This window comes from Schistocerca nitens, chromosome 11, assembly GCF_023898315.1.
Source record: "Schistocerca nitens isolate TAMUIC-IGC-003100 chromosome 11, iqSchNite1.1, whole genome shotgun sequence".
NCBI classification, from domain to species: domain Eukaryota; kingdom Metazoa; phylum Arthropoda; class Insecta; order Orthoptera; family Acrididae; genus Schistocerca; species Schistocerca nitens.
This window is the reverse complement of record NC_064624.1, coordinates 169,823,288-169,840,619: the sequence shown is the minus strand read 5'-3', so window position 1 is coordinate 169,840,619 and position 17,332 is coordinate 169,823,288. Positions and strand designations below refer to the sequence as shown.

Genomic DNA, 17,332 nt, shown 5'->3' with positions numbered 1-17,332 from the left:
CCATAGTAGCACTTCCTGCTCTGTTTTGTTCCCAGGTTACTCTGTTGTATAGTAAGTCATATCTTCCCTTCCTGTCCAGTTCTTCAACTTCATCATATTCCTCTTTTAGCCATTTTTTCCTAGCCTGCTCTGTTTCTCTTCGCAGTTCATTATTTAACCTTTGGTATATCTTTCTAGCATCTTCAGTGCTCTCGTTTTTCAATTTTCTTCTCTCCTCCATCTTGGAAATCACTTCTTGTGTGACATGGTTTTTTCGACCTTTTCCCTTTTACATATCCTATATTTTGCTGTCCGGCTTTAATGATTCCTTCTTTCAGCATATTCCAGTACTCGTTGGCATTATCAGGTGGTTCTTTGTCTCATAATGTGTTTAGAAACTCCCAAGACAGCATTTCTGTAATTTGTTCCTTGTTGGATCTTATCTTCTCTAGATCCCACTTCTTCACAATGGTCACCTTCTTCAGTTTTTTCATTCTTATTTCTATTTCTGCCATAAGTAAGTTGTGGTCACTATTAATATCTGCACCTGGTAATGTGTGCACCTTCCTGATTCCATTCCTGTATATTTCTTCTACCAGTATAAAATCAATTTGGTTTCTATATTTATCCCCTGGTGATTTCCAAGTGTAGAGCCTCCTCTTACGGTTCTTGAACCGTGTGTTTGCCGCTATCAGCTTCCGTTCCCTGTAGAAGTCAATTAGCCATTCACCTCTATTTCTCTTTCCAAGACCTTGACTGCCTACTATGTTTCCTTCTTTCCCTTTTCCCACAATGGCATTCCAGTCTCCCATTACTATTTTGCAGCATTTTTTATTTTCGTCCATTATTCTCTCTATTACATTGTATGTTTCCTCTACAATTTGGTCATCATTTTCTGAAGTTGGCATATACACCTGGACAATCAGTAAATCTTTTTGTGCTCCTTTCAGCCTTACACCATTAACCCGGTCATTTGCATAATCTACATATTCCACACATTTAGCCAATTCCTTTGTCATAATCATTCCTACTCCATTAATTCCTTTTACTTCTCCTCCTGAGTAGTACAACACATATTCATCTGAATGCAACTCTCCATGTCCATTCCATCTTACCTCAGCAACTCCTACAAGGTCCATATGATTCTTTTCCATATCTCTTTTAAGGTTTTCTAGTTTTCCTGCTTGTAGCAGAGTTGTAACATTCCAGGTATCAATTCTCGTTTTGATTTTTTGCCTTATTTCTAGTTGTTGTTGTCCCCCCCCCCCCCCCCCGCCCCACCCCCCCCTCCCGACCACCATCCTGGAGATCCGAATGGGGGACTATTTTACCTCCGGACACTGATTTAACATGAGAGGACGCCATTTTAGTGCATAAAATGGAGACTGCATTATGCAGGGAAGACAATCTGTGGTGGTATTCCGTTGCCTTCTGCAGTTCTGGAGGCCACCCCTAACATGGAATACAGATGCCTTTTGCAGCCACACACTCTGGGTCAGACACTGCATAGGTTGGAAAATGAAAGACCCCCTAGTCCTCGAAACCTAATAGCTTCGGGGTCGGAAAAGAACGAGAGCTGGCCGAGGGTGGCCAGATAGGAAAAATAAAAGTGAGGAGCCTGGCATAAGTAAGTGGAAGCAATGCCAGGACTCAGATTGGGGCCCTGTGGTCACCAGCCACGTAATCACTAGGTGTGACTCCATGAGGACTCACATACATACGTATATTACAACTAGGACAGTGTTGTAATCGTCATTAGTTGAATTAGCATGCTTAAACTGATTATTTATTTAGGTTTCCATTACAGGTGCTTGTAATTTTTGACAGTGGCTAGTTTTGAATGCTTGCATTCATTCTCAAACAACTGCCTACATTCAAATGTCTAACTAAGCATAATTCCAATGATCTATTCAGAAGACTCTTATCAATGGAATTAGGCTTAGTTAAACATTTGGAATGAAGGCAGTTGTTTGAAAATGAATGTAAGTGTGTGAAATCAGTCGCCATCAAAAATTACATGCAACTGTGATAATAGTTTAAATAAACTTAGTTGCTGGTTCTTTATACCAACATAAAGTTGGAACTGCATAAGCACACTTCAACTCTCGAGCTGCCTTGCCTACGTATAAAGTCCGCCAAACACAAATGACATTGTTTTGCACTGTTCCATTGTTGTTTCACAGTTGTGAGGCTATACCAATTCCTTCGTTTTTGCTTCAGATAGATTGGTGATAAATTGTGTTGTAATATGTCCAAGTGATCAGCAGTAACATAAAATAAACAGCGAGGTAGGTAACAAAAAAAAATTTATGGGCCGCGCATGAAAGTGACACAGATTGAGGTAGCAGCACGACCCCCTAATGAAGCTGTTCCCTACGAGTTAATTAGTAATCAAATAATTGGTTGGTTGGGATCTGATGCAGCTGTATACTGTGGGTCATTACTGAGAAGTAAAACCTATCCGTGGCAACGGAGTGACATAATGAAAGTTTATTTCATTATTGTTTAGTTAAGCAATCCTCTAGCAAGGTTATGTAAGTTTATTTTAAGGTTGTGTAATCAAACTGAGATTAAACAATGATTTTGCTCACATATCTTAACCACAGTATCATAAAGACCACTACTCTTTACAAGTGTACAAAGTATACCGTGTGCCGGCTTGTGTTATGAAAAATGGTGAGTCCACTGGATGGTTAAGTTCATTTCCTGTTGCTTCACTTTTAAGGGTAGTAATCAGTGACGTTTTTCCTCGTTACTTTTCTTAACAATCGACACGAATTTCCCAAATACTTTGGTATCAAAAACGGCAATATTAGTCTTGCCCAGATTGCATAAATATCTACAGATGCCCACAAGGCTTTCTCATCCTTCAGTTCTTTCTCCTCACCGTCAACTGAAAGAGTGACGTGAACTTTTCTCAGATCCCTGCAGACTTTTTTGACTATTTTTCATCCCCTCTTCCCACTGAACGCCTACTGCTACGTGGCGGTGTTGCAGGGAGCCATAACGGGCCTGGCCATGGGCCTCGCCTTCTCCATGTGGGTCGGCTTCGGCGTCCCCCGGCCGGACGCAGTGAGGCTGCCCACCAGGACGGACGGCTGCGACTTCAACGTTACGGCCACACCGCCGCCGCCCACCCAGGACCCCAGGTCGGCCGCAGCATCTCCTCAAACATTTCCGCAGTGTCATAAACTAACACTGTACTTTTGAGTGCTCAGCAGAGTTGTCAGTTCCATTATTCCACACGATACTTCAGTGACTGACCCAGTCATCTTCTACAGTTGATGTGAGATGTACTGTTAAGTGTACCTGCTGCCTGGACTCTCACAAAATTCAATTTTTTTCCTTTTTTGCACACATTATTTCACCTTTGCTATCACCTGCATGACAATAAAATATTTAGTTTATAAGTTTGAAGTCACACATTCTTTTGATCCCTTTAGGGGAAGATTTGGGTCATAAGTTGTCAGTTCCACACCTCACGGGTTCCATGCTACAGAGGAAAAACTTTGCTTATTGATATGTAATTTTTAATAGCACATAGAAGCTGTTTTGGGGTCTACATTCTTCTTCATAAATCTCATTTCTTACAAGGGAACCTCCCCATCGCACCCCCCTCAGATTGAGTTATAAGTTGGCACAGTGGATAGTCCTTGAAAAACTGAACACAGATCAATTGTGAAAACAGGAAGAAGTTGTGTGGAACTATGAAAAAATAAGCAAAATATACAAACTGAGTAGTCCACGTGCAAGATAAGAAACATCAAGGCCAGTTAGAGGTCAGGAGCGCCGTGGTCTCGCGGTTAGCGTGAGCAGCTGCGGAATGATGGGTCCTCGGTTCAAGTCTTCCTTCCAGTGAAAATTTTAATTTTTTATTTTCAGTTTATGTGTCAGACTCTTATGTTTTCATCACTTTTTTGGGAGTGATTATCACATCCACAAGAAAACCTAAATCGGGCAAGGTAGAAGAATCTTTTTACCCATTCGCCAAGTGTACAAGTTAGGTGGGTCGACAACATATTCCTGTCATGTGACGCACATGCCCTCACCAGTGTCGTATAGAATATATCAGACATATTTTCCTGTGGAGGAATCGGTTGACCTATGACCTTGCGATCAAATGTTTTCAGTTCCCATTGGATAGGCACTTCCTTTCGTCTACTAATCGCACGGTTTTGCGGTGCGGTCGCAAAACACAGACACTAAACTTATTACAGTGAACAGAGACGTCAATGAACGAATGGACAGATCATAACTTTGCGAAAATAAAGAAAGTAAAATTATCAGTCGAAGGAAGAAGACTTGAACCAAGGACCTCTCGGTCCGCAGCTACTCACGCTAACCATGGGACCATGGCGCTCCTAGACTACCACTCTTCTTGATGTTGCCTATCTTAGCATGGACTACTCAGTTTGTATATTTTACTAATTTTTTTCACAGTTCCACACAACTTCTTCCTGTTTTCTCGATTGATCTGTGTTCAGTTTTTCAAGGCCTATCCACTGTGGCAACTTGTAACTAAATCTGAGGGGGGTGCAATGGGGAGGTTCCCTTGTTAGTAACAGTATTGTGAAAAGGATAGTTGCTACTCACCATATAGCAGATATACTGAGTTGCAGACAGGAACCAGAAAATGAGTGTTTGACCAACAAGCCCTCACTGGGCGCAACGCGCACGCGTGGGCGCGCGCACACACACACACACACACACACACACACACACACACACAAATTGGGCTCACTCATACATGACAGCAGTCTCTGTCTGATGAGGCCACAAACCAAGTCTGGTCTCAGTAGCCAGAGACTGCAATTATCTTTTTCGTAATGTTATTACATTCCACTCTGGATTTTCCAACTCTTTTTTTTTTTTTTTTAAGAAAATCATACGAGGGCTATTCAGAAAGTAAGGTCCAATCAGTTGCAAAAAAGGAAACCACAGTGGAAGCCTGATGAAGTTTTGCACAGATGTGTAGGTCAGTGTCTCTAGTACACCTGTCGATCGCGCATCACGTCGCTCCTCACAGTTCTGAGTGCACAGTGAGCATGTAAAGATGCCCCAGTTTGGAAGGGAGGGGGGGGGGGTGCACAGAGATTCCTAAAGATTCCACCTAATGACTTATTTTGTACTAATTGGTCTATTTTGTTGAGTAATGGATGGAATTTCCCAGATTATAGTTCCTTACATGGGTGCTGAAAGACATGTTCGCATGTTCTCATAGAATATGACTTTCTTTTTGACTTGGAAATATCTTTTTGTAAAGAATGATGTTAAAATTTGTGTCACACCACTATTTATAGCTGAGTTTGACTCCTAGCTCCTGCTGCACTGCTTCACATGTTTGTTTTACTGGGATGACACGATTTTGCCTGAAATACACATTCTCTTGGTGCTCCAGATATTTTGCTAGCTGGTATGTACTGGGTGTTCTAAAGCCACCGTGTCCTGCTGTATGATTACAATACGTTTGAATAACTGTTGCAATAAAAAGTCACACGTCTGTCTGTGGACACGATATGTAGAGTTGACTAAAAGAAATTGCAGGGCTCAGGTGCTAGAAATATTTAATTAACGTAGTGAACAATAAATAGTTAAGAATAACACTCATCTTAAGTACATTGTTGTACTTGTTGTTCTTGCTTGCTGTCTGGAAAAAAAATGGGGTATGATTTTACCAAAAGGGTGTCTCGATCTTGAAAACGTTTCACAACAATATATCCTTCTCTTTCTTGGTCTCAGTATACTAGCACAATTCATTCATCCAATAAAATAGTCAACAATGCATTTCTGTCATGTTCTCAGAATTATCTAATCAGGTATAAATGAAATTCTTAAAAAATCAGTTTTTCAGATTTGTTCACACATAAACAATTGTTTCACATGGGTGCATGGAGAGAAGTTGCAGTTTTGCCTCCACATGTCTGATCGTCAACACAGTTATAAAACGGGTTCCTTTCTCCACAGCTCACTGCCAACTACCTCCAGCTAGAGAAACATAAACCAAAGATACAAGATGGATTGTAGAGTATCACTCATATCGGTATTTGTTCACAAATGGAATGTGTATAATACTTTAATCAAATAGTAATTGAAGTTTTGTTAAGCTTGAATAATCAATTAGTGTTAGATGCAATAAATTTAAAATGGGGTTTTAACAGTTTTAAATATTGTTAAGACCAAAATTCTCTGCTGATAATTGATAAGGGGGGACATAAGTTTTCACATATGGTTATCAGTATTTCATCCTGGAAACTCAAAATACAAAGGCATAGGCTTTCAGAAATAAAGGAAAATAGTTAATTGTGACATAAGAAACATGGATCCCCAAACATCAAAATAAATCAATAAATTAAAACTAAGGAAATACACTAGCAAAGTGTTACAAAATATTATAATAACAAAAGATATATTACTTTATACATTAGTTCCAGCTGAATCACTATCTGATGTACTCCAGAACTACACAGGTGTAGGCTCATTGTACTGTGCCATTATTACCAACTATGGGCATTGCAGTGAAGCCTTCCTCGTGTAGTGTCAGATCATGAGAGCACTGCTGCAGAATTATATCATCTAAAAGAAGTGTACTGAAATAGAGGTTAGTTGGATTGATTGGGCTTTGTAATCAACTCCTGAGATACAGGGGGGACGGGGGGTGGAGGTTACATACAAATAATTACTCAATATCTACTGAAATCAGTAGGCCTGTATGGAAAATGGCATCCACAGTCTTTCACTCACGTCAACAAAGATAAGCAATGTGGCTTGCAATATTAGAGATGATGTGCTTCTCAGAAGGTCAAGTGTATGTAGCATATCTTACATGGGGCAGACTGGTAGAACAGTTGAGGACAGGTTCACTGGCACACCCAACTAAAACAGCTTAGAAAATCAGCTGTCACTGAGCACTGCCTCTGATATAATCTCGAGATGAAATGCTGTAAGGCCAGTGTCCTCGTGTAAACACAAAGTTTCTGGGACGCTGTAATTAAGGATTCTAGCAATACAAAGAAGTCCAAAAAGTTGTAGTAAACTGGGATGGAGATAGCAGTTTAAATAAGGCTGGGCACCTTGCCCACCAGGGATGGTAAACACTGAAGGCATTTGCATTTCACGGAATATCAGTGCGGTCTCTGAAAAACAAAAGAGGATCACAGTGTGTAACTGGCACTAGGAATCAGTCTCAGCTACGAATAACTGTGTGACGTAGACAGTGTTTCGGTCCAGTTGTAGGCCAGGCAGCAAGTATGCATAGTGACCCAGCTAGAAGCTCCCAAAGGTGACGACTGTGTCTGTTGTTGAAATATCATACAGGAACGTGCATTTCACAACTCAGCTGATCACCTGGAAGCACAGTGTCAAGAGCTTCACTGTCCACGGTGGTGTCGGCCTGCAGTAGTAGTGGGGCAGTGAGGAGGTCGTGGACAGTGGGTGCCAAAAGTCACCAGATCAGGCATGGAGCAGCTACTGCCACATCTCGTACACTTTCTACCTTCCATAACATATAGGACTTATATTCATAAATCTTTTTAATAAAATGTCGAGTAACAATTCAGCGATAACTTCAGCCTGGGAGAATGTTAGCCACAGATAATGCAGTGTCGACACCACAACCTGCCTTCCTATGTTCTCACCTGGAACTAAAAGAGAAAATTAGTGAAGATCAGCTTTGCACTACCTGTCTTAGTTAAGGCTGTAGATCACGAGTGTGTAAAAAGAGCACTGATGCTATTACACTGAACGATATAAGGATTGGTTCCAGTGTTTATCACCACATGTCCCCATTGCACACCTGAACATGCACAAAATGTGAACATGTATTTCGTTATTTATTATTATTATTATTATTTTTTATTGCTGTTGTTGTGGCCTTCAGTCCAGAGACTGGTTTGATGCAGCTCTCCATGCTATTCTAGCCTGTGCAAGACTCTCCATCTCTGAGTAACTACTGCAACGTACATCCTACTGAATCTGCTTACTCTGTTCATGTCTTGGTCTCCCTCTATGATTTTTACAGCCCCCTTCCCTCCCACCCCCACTTCCCTCCAGTACAGAATTGGTGATCACCTGGTATCTCAGAATGTCTCCTATCAACCGATTCCTTCTTCTAGTCAGGTTGTGCCCCCAACTGTATTTAGTACCTCCTCATTAGTTACACAATCTAGGCATTAAATTTTCAACATTCTTCTATAGCACCCCATTTCAGAGGCTTCTAGTCTCTTCATGTGTGAACTCTATCTTCCGAACATGGGTATGTACACTGATAAAAATAGCCTCAGAAATGACTTCCTAAAGCTTAAATTGATAATGTTAACATAATTTCTCTTCTTCAGAAACGCCTTACTTGCCATTGCCAGTCTAAATTTTATGTCCTCTCTACTCCAGTCATCCTAAGTTATTTTGATGCCCAAATAACAAAACTCGTCTACTGTTTCAAGTGTGTCATTTCCTAATTTAATCGCCATAGCATAACTTGGTTTAATTAAACTATATCCAATTATCCTTGTTTTGCTTTAGTTGATGTTTATCTTATATCCTCCTCTCAAGACACTGTCCATAATTTTCAACTGCACTTCCAAGGCCTTTGCTGCCTCTGAGGGAATTACACTGTCATTGACAGACCTCAGAATTTTTATTTCTTCTCCTTGAACTTTAATGCCTACTCCAAATATTTCTTAGGTTTCCTTTTCTTCTTGCTCAATGTACAGATTGAATAACATTAGTGATAGGCCTACAACCCTGCCTCACTCACTCAATGACTGCTTTCCTCTGTTCCCTCAACTGTTATAACTTCCACACGGTGTAAATAGCCTCTTGCTCCCTGTATTTTACCCCTACTACCTTCAGGATTTAAAAGAGAGCATTCCAGTCAAGGCTGTCAAAAGCTTTCTTAAGTCTACAAATACTGTAAATGTAGGGTTGCCTTTCCTTAATGTATCTTCTAAGATAAGTTGTAGGATCACTATTGCCTCATATTTTTCTGCATTTCTCCAGAATCTATACAAACTTTCCACCATGTCAGCTTCTACCAGTTCTTCCATTCTTCTGTAAAGAATTTGTTTTAGTATTTTACAACCATGACTTACTAAACTGATAGTCTGGTAATATTCACACACGTCAGCAACTGCTTTCATTCTAATCAATACTAACTTCTTGATTATTCTTAACATTTCTGCATATATGAGTACTTCAATACATTTTTACTGTTCCTAATAATTTATTGAAAAGCTATTGAAACACTGTGTACCTTCCACTTACAAGCAACTATTAATTAAATGCAATGTCTCATAAAACGAGATTAACATAAAATCAGCAAAGAATATACAGAAAACATTCAAATATGGCTCATAATAGTGGAATGAAGCATCACCTGAGAATAAAAGGATGGAAGTATGAAAAAATGCACAGTGTATGGGGTAGTTTAGTAAACGGAAAGAGTAGCATTCAATTAAAATTCCGTATTGGCAGTAGAAATGTTGGAACACGTGAGGCTATACTGACCCTATGACTTATCTTAGAGAATAGATTAAGGAAAGGCAAGCTTGTGTTTGACAAAGTTGATTGGAATACTCTATTTCAAATTCTGAAGGTGGCAGGAGTAAAATACAGGGAGAGAAAGGCTATTTACAATTTGTACAGAAACCAGATGACAGTTATAAGACTCAAGGGGCATGAAAGAAAAGCAGTGGTTGGGAAGGGACTGTGACAGGGTTGTAGCCTATCCCCAATGTTATTCAAAAATGGCTTTGAGCACTATGGGACTTAACAGCTGAGGTCATTAGTCCCCTAGAACTTAGAACTACTTACACCGAACTAACCTAAGGACATCACACATATCCATGCCCGAGGCAGGATTCGAACCTGCGACCGTAGTGGTCGCGCAGTTCCAGACTGTAGCGCCTAGAACCGCTCGACCACACCGGCCGGCCCCAATGTTATTCAATCTGTATATTGAGCAAGCAGTAAAGGAAGCAAAAGAAAAATTTGGAGTAGGAATTAAAATCCATGGAGGAGAAATAAAAACTTTGAGGTTTGCCGATGACATTGTAATTCTGTCAGAGACAGCAAAGGACCTGGAAGAGCAGCTGAATGGAATGGTCTAAGATGAACATCAACAAAAGCAAAACGAGGATAATGGAATGTAGTTGAATTAAATCGGGTGATGCTGAGGGAATTATATTAAGAAATGAGACGCTTAAAGTAGTAAATGAGTTTTGCTATTTGGGACACAAAATAACTCACAATGGTCAAAGTAGAGAGGATATAAAATGTTGACTGGCAATGGCAAGAAAAGCGTTTCTGAAGAAGAGAAATTTGTTAACATTGAGTATAGATCTAAGTGTCAGGAAGTCGTTTCTGAAAGTATTTGTATGGAGTGTAGAAATGTATGGAAGTGAAATGTGGATGATAAGTAGTTTAGACAAGAAGAGAATAGAAGTTTTCAAAATGTGGTGCTACAGAAGAATGCTCAAGATTAAATGGGTAGATCACATAACTAATGAGGAGGTATTGAATAGAATTGGGGAGAAGAGGAGTCTGTGGCACAACTTGACTAGAAGAAGGGACCGGTTGGTAGGACATGTTCTGAGGCATCAAGGGATCACCAATTTAGTATTGGAGGGCAGCGTGGAGGGTAAAAATTGTAGAGGGAGACCAAGAGATGAATACACTAAACAGATTCAGAAGGATGTAGGTTGCAGTAGGTACTGGGAGATGAAGAAGCTTGCACAGGGTAGAGTAGCACGGAGAGCTGCATCAAACCGGTCTCTGGACTGAAGACCACAACAACAACATTGGCAGTTATATCGTGATGTCACACACACCCCACACCTGGAATCCACACGTTACACGTATGTACAATACGTATTATCCCCCACATTGCAGCGAGTACTTCTACCTGTACCGCGTGTCATACCTGTGGGTCGTCGTGCTGGGATTCCTGCTGACACTCGTTGTGGGCGCCGTCGCGTCGTGGGTGGCGGCCGTCGCCTGCAAGGGGGACCTCAGCGTGCCGCCGCCAGACCCCGACCTCTTCGTGCCGCCAGTCCGGAGGGCGCTGCTCGCGAGGAGAGGGCGCAGGGTAAGTGGCAGTGGTAACAGTGGCAGCACTGTCTCCAGCTGAGCGATGTCCTGATAAGTGATTAGGCAGTCAAATTCAGATATAATCTGTTTGCAGACACATTTAGTATTGGATTAAAAGCTGTTTTAGTGGTGGAGTTAATTATGAAGTGTTTCTGAAATAAACCTCTTTCACTTGTATATGAACTATTATGGGAACACAAAAACTTTCATGATTTCAAATCACATCTTCAGGTGTGCAAGATAGGAAATGTACAATGAATATTATGATAAACAGATAGCTATCCTAATAACCTATGCTGACGACAACCACTATGAACTACTCACACATCAGTTACATGTTTAAACCCAGATACAAAAAGGAGGGGGAGTCGACATCTCAAAGTAAAGTACTGTTACCCACAACAAGTGGGATGTCGTAATTCAAATTGACAGGTTGAAAACGGAAATTTTAAAAGTGCATCTACCTACAGTGAAAAGAGCAAAATAACAAAAGAAGAAAAGGTAGAAGCCCCAGCTAGATATATTGAACGCCCCTGGTTATGAAACCTCACTTCTTACTGGGAAGCTGCAGACAGCAATGCTTCAGCCTCCTCAGTGTACCAGTGTGTTCATGTGTATCATGGAGGGCACTAGCATCACCATGCACATAGCAGGGAAAGCTACAAACATTTTTACGCAGTCCAAATATCTTGGGAATGTTTGAGGCCTCTGTTACACAGCATAATCATATAAATTATAAAATATGTCAGCAAAAAAATTGTAAAACCAAATAGACCAGATGTAGGAACATATAACAACATGCCCAGGATCAATAACCAAGCAAATATGACACTACATCTTTGAAAGGGAATCAAAGTTAGACAGTATATTGTAACGTCTTAACTCCAGCGGATTGTTAAGGGTGTGTTTGGGGTATAGCTTTAGACTCTTCCACAATGTTTAAGATCTGGTCCTTCACTTCTCTGTGTAAGACTTTTAAATTATTGACTACACCTGTTATGGAGTGGCCAGAATCATGTAAGTTGCTACTTAAAGTAGACTTTGAATTTCTCAGACTATCGTGTTCTCGAAACATAATAGCAGACCCTGTGCCAGTCTGCCAAACATACCTGGCAGGACAATTGTCACAACTGATGCGATATATACCAGCAGTGTTGTACTTTTCACAGGCCACATACTCTTTATTTACAAGTGTTTGACCAAGATTGTGTGGGGTAAAGAACACTAGCTTTATCTCTTTTGTCCTTAACTTTATTATTAAACTTAATTTATTTAATATTATTAAATTATAAAGTGTCTTTCTTGACTGCAGATTTATTTAGTCTAGTGGCTTAAATGGCTCTCAGGAGACTTAGTTTTAAAAAAAAAGTCACACGAGGCATTCTGCTATGACCCCACTGGGGCCGATCTGACAACTCAGCTTCTATGATGTAGCTACACAACATGCTCTATGACTTAATGGATGCTGAGAGTCAGAAGAATGGCTCCACTATATATGCCGATCATTTGTCGAAGGTCATCTCGCTCACCAGAGAGATTGAGCTTACAGGAAATGCCATGTGTCATGTTGGATCGCATATAGCGGTGTCGGGGTGACCAAAAAGCTCAATATTCCTGCAAACAAGGCAACTAAAGGTAAAAGGAGAACTACCAAGAAACTGATAATAAAATGGGGAGAAAGTAAAAGCCTGACATATTATATTTAGACATGGCAGAATGTAGTGAGGTACAGTTCCTCCACTTACTGTGATGTCACCCATTACATATACAGGGTATTATAGAAAATTGTTACATATACCTATAGGAGCTAATATTGGTCAAAAATGGAATAAAAGATGTGTCCGGAAACCAGTATCTGTTGAGATATGGCTCAATGTGTCCTCTCATTCCCATCTGTGTGTTACATAGAAGTATATACTACAGGCATGCGCTTACCATGCATTCTGATGCATTCTTCAGTGCTACTTCACAGTGAATAAGCATTCTTTCAGATATATGGAGCACCATTTGGATTGTGTTTTGTGCATTGGTCACAAGCTACTGCAACATCTCGACATTGTTGATGGGTCGGGCACACATCAATGTTATTAAATATCCCCAGAGCCAGAAATCCAACGGATTCAGATTTGGTCAATGAGGAGACCATGGTACTGGACCTCCCCAGTCAATCCATTACCCATGAACATTGCAGTGAGATACTGTTACACAATCAGTAGAAAATTGGGTGGTGACCTGTCATGCATAAAACAGTCATCATTCTGTAATGGTAATGTTCTCCATTAGTGCTAATAATTTATTGTACAGAAAACTGATATGCGGCACCTGTTTAACTGTTTGGTAAAGTCTATGGCCCTAAGAGCCTTTCACTGACAATTCCCACCCGTACATTCATTCTGAAGTGATCCTGATGCCTTATCACTGTGAGTGCTCAAGTATTGCATTGGTCCATACATGCATACTGTAGTAATTTACTATGGCATCTCTTGTGAATTCTGCCTCATCTGTAAATAAAATACAGTCTGAGAACTGCGGATTTTCAACGGCTCATGTCATAACAGGTATTGATTTTTGGACATATCAAAATAAGTACTTTCCTTCTATTATTCACCAATACTAACTCATATAGGAATATATGGCACTATATTTAAACGCCCTATATATAATGTATAGGTTGTTTGTTTTGGTATAGAACAACTGAATAGTTCCAAAAAATGTGAATTGTATGAAAAAATGTTCCAGATAAAAAGTTAATATTTTCAAAGGGGACACATATCTGTGCTACCCACTAACTTCTCTTCCCACAATGCAGTGGTCAATTTTTTTATTTTCAAATGGAAATCTTCATTTTATTGCAGATTTGGCGTCTATGCCAAAAAATACCTAGGGTTTACCTGAAACTTTCTTTTCATTTGTGGTAGGTGGGGCAGTAATGAACAGATTTCAGATTCTCTGGCTTTTGCAATTAAGAACTGACTCATTTCATTCTACATTGCATTTGTGATAAAAGTGTAAACTTTCCTCTTCTGAACAGTTGTGCTTGTGTTCAAAACTTGATTGCACAGTAAAATTTTTTTGTTCAGACCTTTGAAAATGTGGAAAAGAAGCTACTTTTACTATAACATGATGTTCTGTTCCCTACAGCACCTGGATGATGGATTTTAGTGAGTCCCCTCAAATCTCAATGTGTTCTTCCACACAATTCTAGTACACACTTAAAATTTTGCTCATAAAACTAGAACCAGCTACATTGTTAATCAAAATAACTTAATTGCTTAATGTATATATGTTTTCTCTACTTTCCTGTCTTTCATGTTACTGTTGAAATTCCACAACTGCATAATTTATTAAAATTAAAATTTAAAACAATCTTGATTTTAACTACTTTTAAGATCACTGACTATGTTTTCAAAAATCTTATACGTAATTTATTGTTCTGTAAAGACAGATTTATATGCATCTGTAGCCGGCCGGTGTGGCCGTGCGGTTAAAGGCGCTTCAGTCTGGAACCGCGTGACCGCTACGGTCGCAGGTTCGAATCCTGCCTCGGGCATGGTTGTGTGTGATGTCCTTAGGTTAGTTAGGTTTAAGTAGTTCTAAGTTCTAGGGGACTTATGACCACAGATGTTGAGTCCCATAGTGCTCAGAGCCATTTGAACTATTTTATGCATCTGTAAATAGCTGCTGCTACAGAGCAGAGGGCAGTTCGGTCACAACCATGTACAGTCACCAGGCTGGTCAGTCAGTATAAAGTCACTTCTGCAAATTCCCAGTTGTACAATTACTTACAATAGACAAAATATTATTGTAAATAAATTATACACAACTTTAACCAGTCACTTTTCTCATTAATAATGCTTTATTACATTAACCGGTTTTCGAACCCTTTCAGGTTCATCTTCAGATGATTTCAGGAGAATCCGGGAAGTTACATCATTACTGGTAGTAGCATAATCCTGGGTGCTGGTTCTATGGCAGAAAGATGGGTCACACTTTAATGTATCGCCATGACTATAGATTATCTGTCGATATGGATGTGAATTTAGGTTTTACTTACTGCGACGGTATAGGCGGCTTTTTTCGTATCTGTCTGCGTCCATTTTGAAGTCCAGAACACTTTCACACGAACTATATTAGTTCACACTTTAACAGTGACACTTCACCAGCATCCAGCATGCGCTTTACAACTGTTGCTTATAACAAAGATCTTGACAGAGAGATATGGCATAAGCCTACTTTGTACAGAGATGAAATTTGTTGTTCTTTACATGTGTTAAAGTCGATATAAGGGCAAGTTTTTTCATCAGAATGGTGATAACATGAGAGCACTAGAGAAAATAATAATAAATTACTACAAGAATAAATTTCAGGTGATCTGTTATGTTATTTCTATTTGTATGTTACAGGCAGTTTGTATATATATATATATATATATATATATATATATATATATATATATATATATATATAAAAACTATGAACAAAAATTCTTTAGCTATTGACTTATTTTTATTCTAACATTAGAGTGATCTGGGATATTGGTAAAGGCAGCTTATGTTTGTTCTAGCAGACAGATACGAAAAAAGCCGCCTATACCGTCGCAGTAAGTAAAAACTAAATTCACATCCATATCGACAGATAATCTATAGTCATGGCGATACATTAAAGTGTGACCCATCTTTCTGCCATAGAACCAGCACCCAGCATTATGCTACTACCAGTAATGATGTAACTTCCCGGATTCTCCCGAAATCATCTGAAGATGAACCTGAAAGGGTTCGAAAACCGGTTAATGTAATAAAGCATTATTAATGAAAAAAGTGACTGGTTGCAGTTGTGTATAATTTATTTACATTAATATACAGTCACGGTTCTAAAATATCCGTAATGGATAAGCATAAAATATTATTGCTACTTACTAATTTTTTTAAACTCCTTCTGAAAAGCCATTGGCACTGAAATGTGAATTTGTCTCCATTATCCATTTTTTTTTATAAAGTGGTTTCACTGTTAAGTTCTTTAATCATTCAGGAAACTAAACATTCCTAAAAGAAGAATTACAAATTTGGCCAAGTACTGGACCAACATAGGCAGCACATTGCTTTAGTATTCCGCTATATAATCCATCGTGTACCTGAGAGTTCTTAGTCTTCACTTATTTACTCAGTGACTGAATCTCCACCTTTCCAGTATCATAGAGGTGTATTTCAGATAGCAGTCTTTGAAAGCCGTTTCCTAAGAGAATTAGATAATTACCTGGAGAAACTAAGATTTTATTTAACTTACCCACTATATCCAGAAAGTTACTGTTAACTACACTACATTGTACTTATTGTTGAAAGTTACTTAAAGTTCACTTATAACTTCCCAGCAACTGACTTATGAAGTAGTAGTAGTAGTAGAAGAAGAAGAAGAACAAGAAGAAGACGATGATGAAGATTTCAGAGTAACCAAACTAACAGGACTGTAAACTTAAAGAAAGGCAAAACTACACTGTACACAAACAGGCTTCAGTGATAGGCCTTGGGTGTAGCTTTTCTGGCCTGCTGTGAAGGTATTGTGATGTGGTTGTGCTGCAAATGTCTGCATATCATAGACATTTGCAACCCAACATTTACATTATGCACTGTGTGTCTTGTTTGGAAACAAATTTGTTCCATTTGCTCACGATTCTTGCTGCCAACATCAGTAATGTCCATTTTAATCTTTCCCCTCAAGCTGGATTATCAAACAGCTCAGTACTTTCTCAGGTTTCTTTTCTGGCAGTGTTAGCTGTATGTTAACAGTGGTGCAGAGTAGTATGGATCGAGTTGGCCAATACATCTAGTGTGAAGGTTCACTGAATGCAGTGGAAGGAGCAATACAGTGATGCTATAATGAAATGTTCTCACATGGTTGGCAAACCATATCATAATATCTTCATACCACATCAGAAAAGCTACAACCAGTGAACAGTGGAATTCTGTGTCTCTGTAAGTTCAATGTCCTGTTAATTAGGTTGCTCTGTAATCAACACCTCCTTGTAAAGTCAATTGCGAGGAGTTATAAGTGAAGTCCAAATATTTTTCCATGACAATACAATATACAGTATTTAACAATTAGGTCCCATATATAGCAGCTGAGTCAAATAAAAGCTTAGTTTGCAGCCCAATCCAGATATGAAAAAAAAATTTGTGTAAAGAGTCAAACTAGAAGCAGTTATTCTGTAAAAAGCCACTGGATAGCATGGATTTCTCATACCAATACGCCCAGAAATATTGCTCAAGAACCTCTA

General features: G+C 39.3%; 1 protein-coding gene across 13 annotated transcripts in view; it reads left to right on the top strand.

Moving 5' to 3' along the window:
- Nucleotides 1–17,332, top strand: part of LOC126213498 (putative sodium-dependent multivitamin transporter) — a 1,462,669-nt gene that overhangs the window by 399,461 nt on the left and 1,045,876 nt on the right. For 2 of the 13 annotated variants that reach the window (XR_007541197.1, XM_049941329.1), the window contains exons 10-11: nt 2,977–3,128; nt 10,864–11,059. The exons of the other annotated variants lie outside the window; for them this stretch is intronic. Coding sequence is in view for 1 of the 2 variants with exons in the window: in XM_049941329.1 (XP_049797286.1) it covers nt 2,977–3,128; nt 10,864–11,059 (348 nt within the window). In the remaining variant the exon portion in view is untranslated. The remainder of the gene's footprint in view (nt 1–2,976; nt 3,129–10,863; nt 11,060–17,332) is intronic. 13 annotated transcript variants of the gene reach the window in all.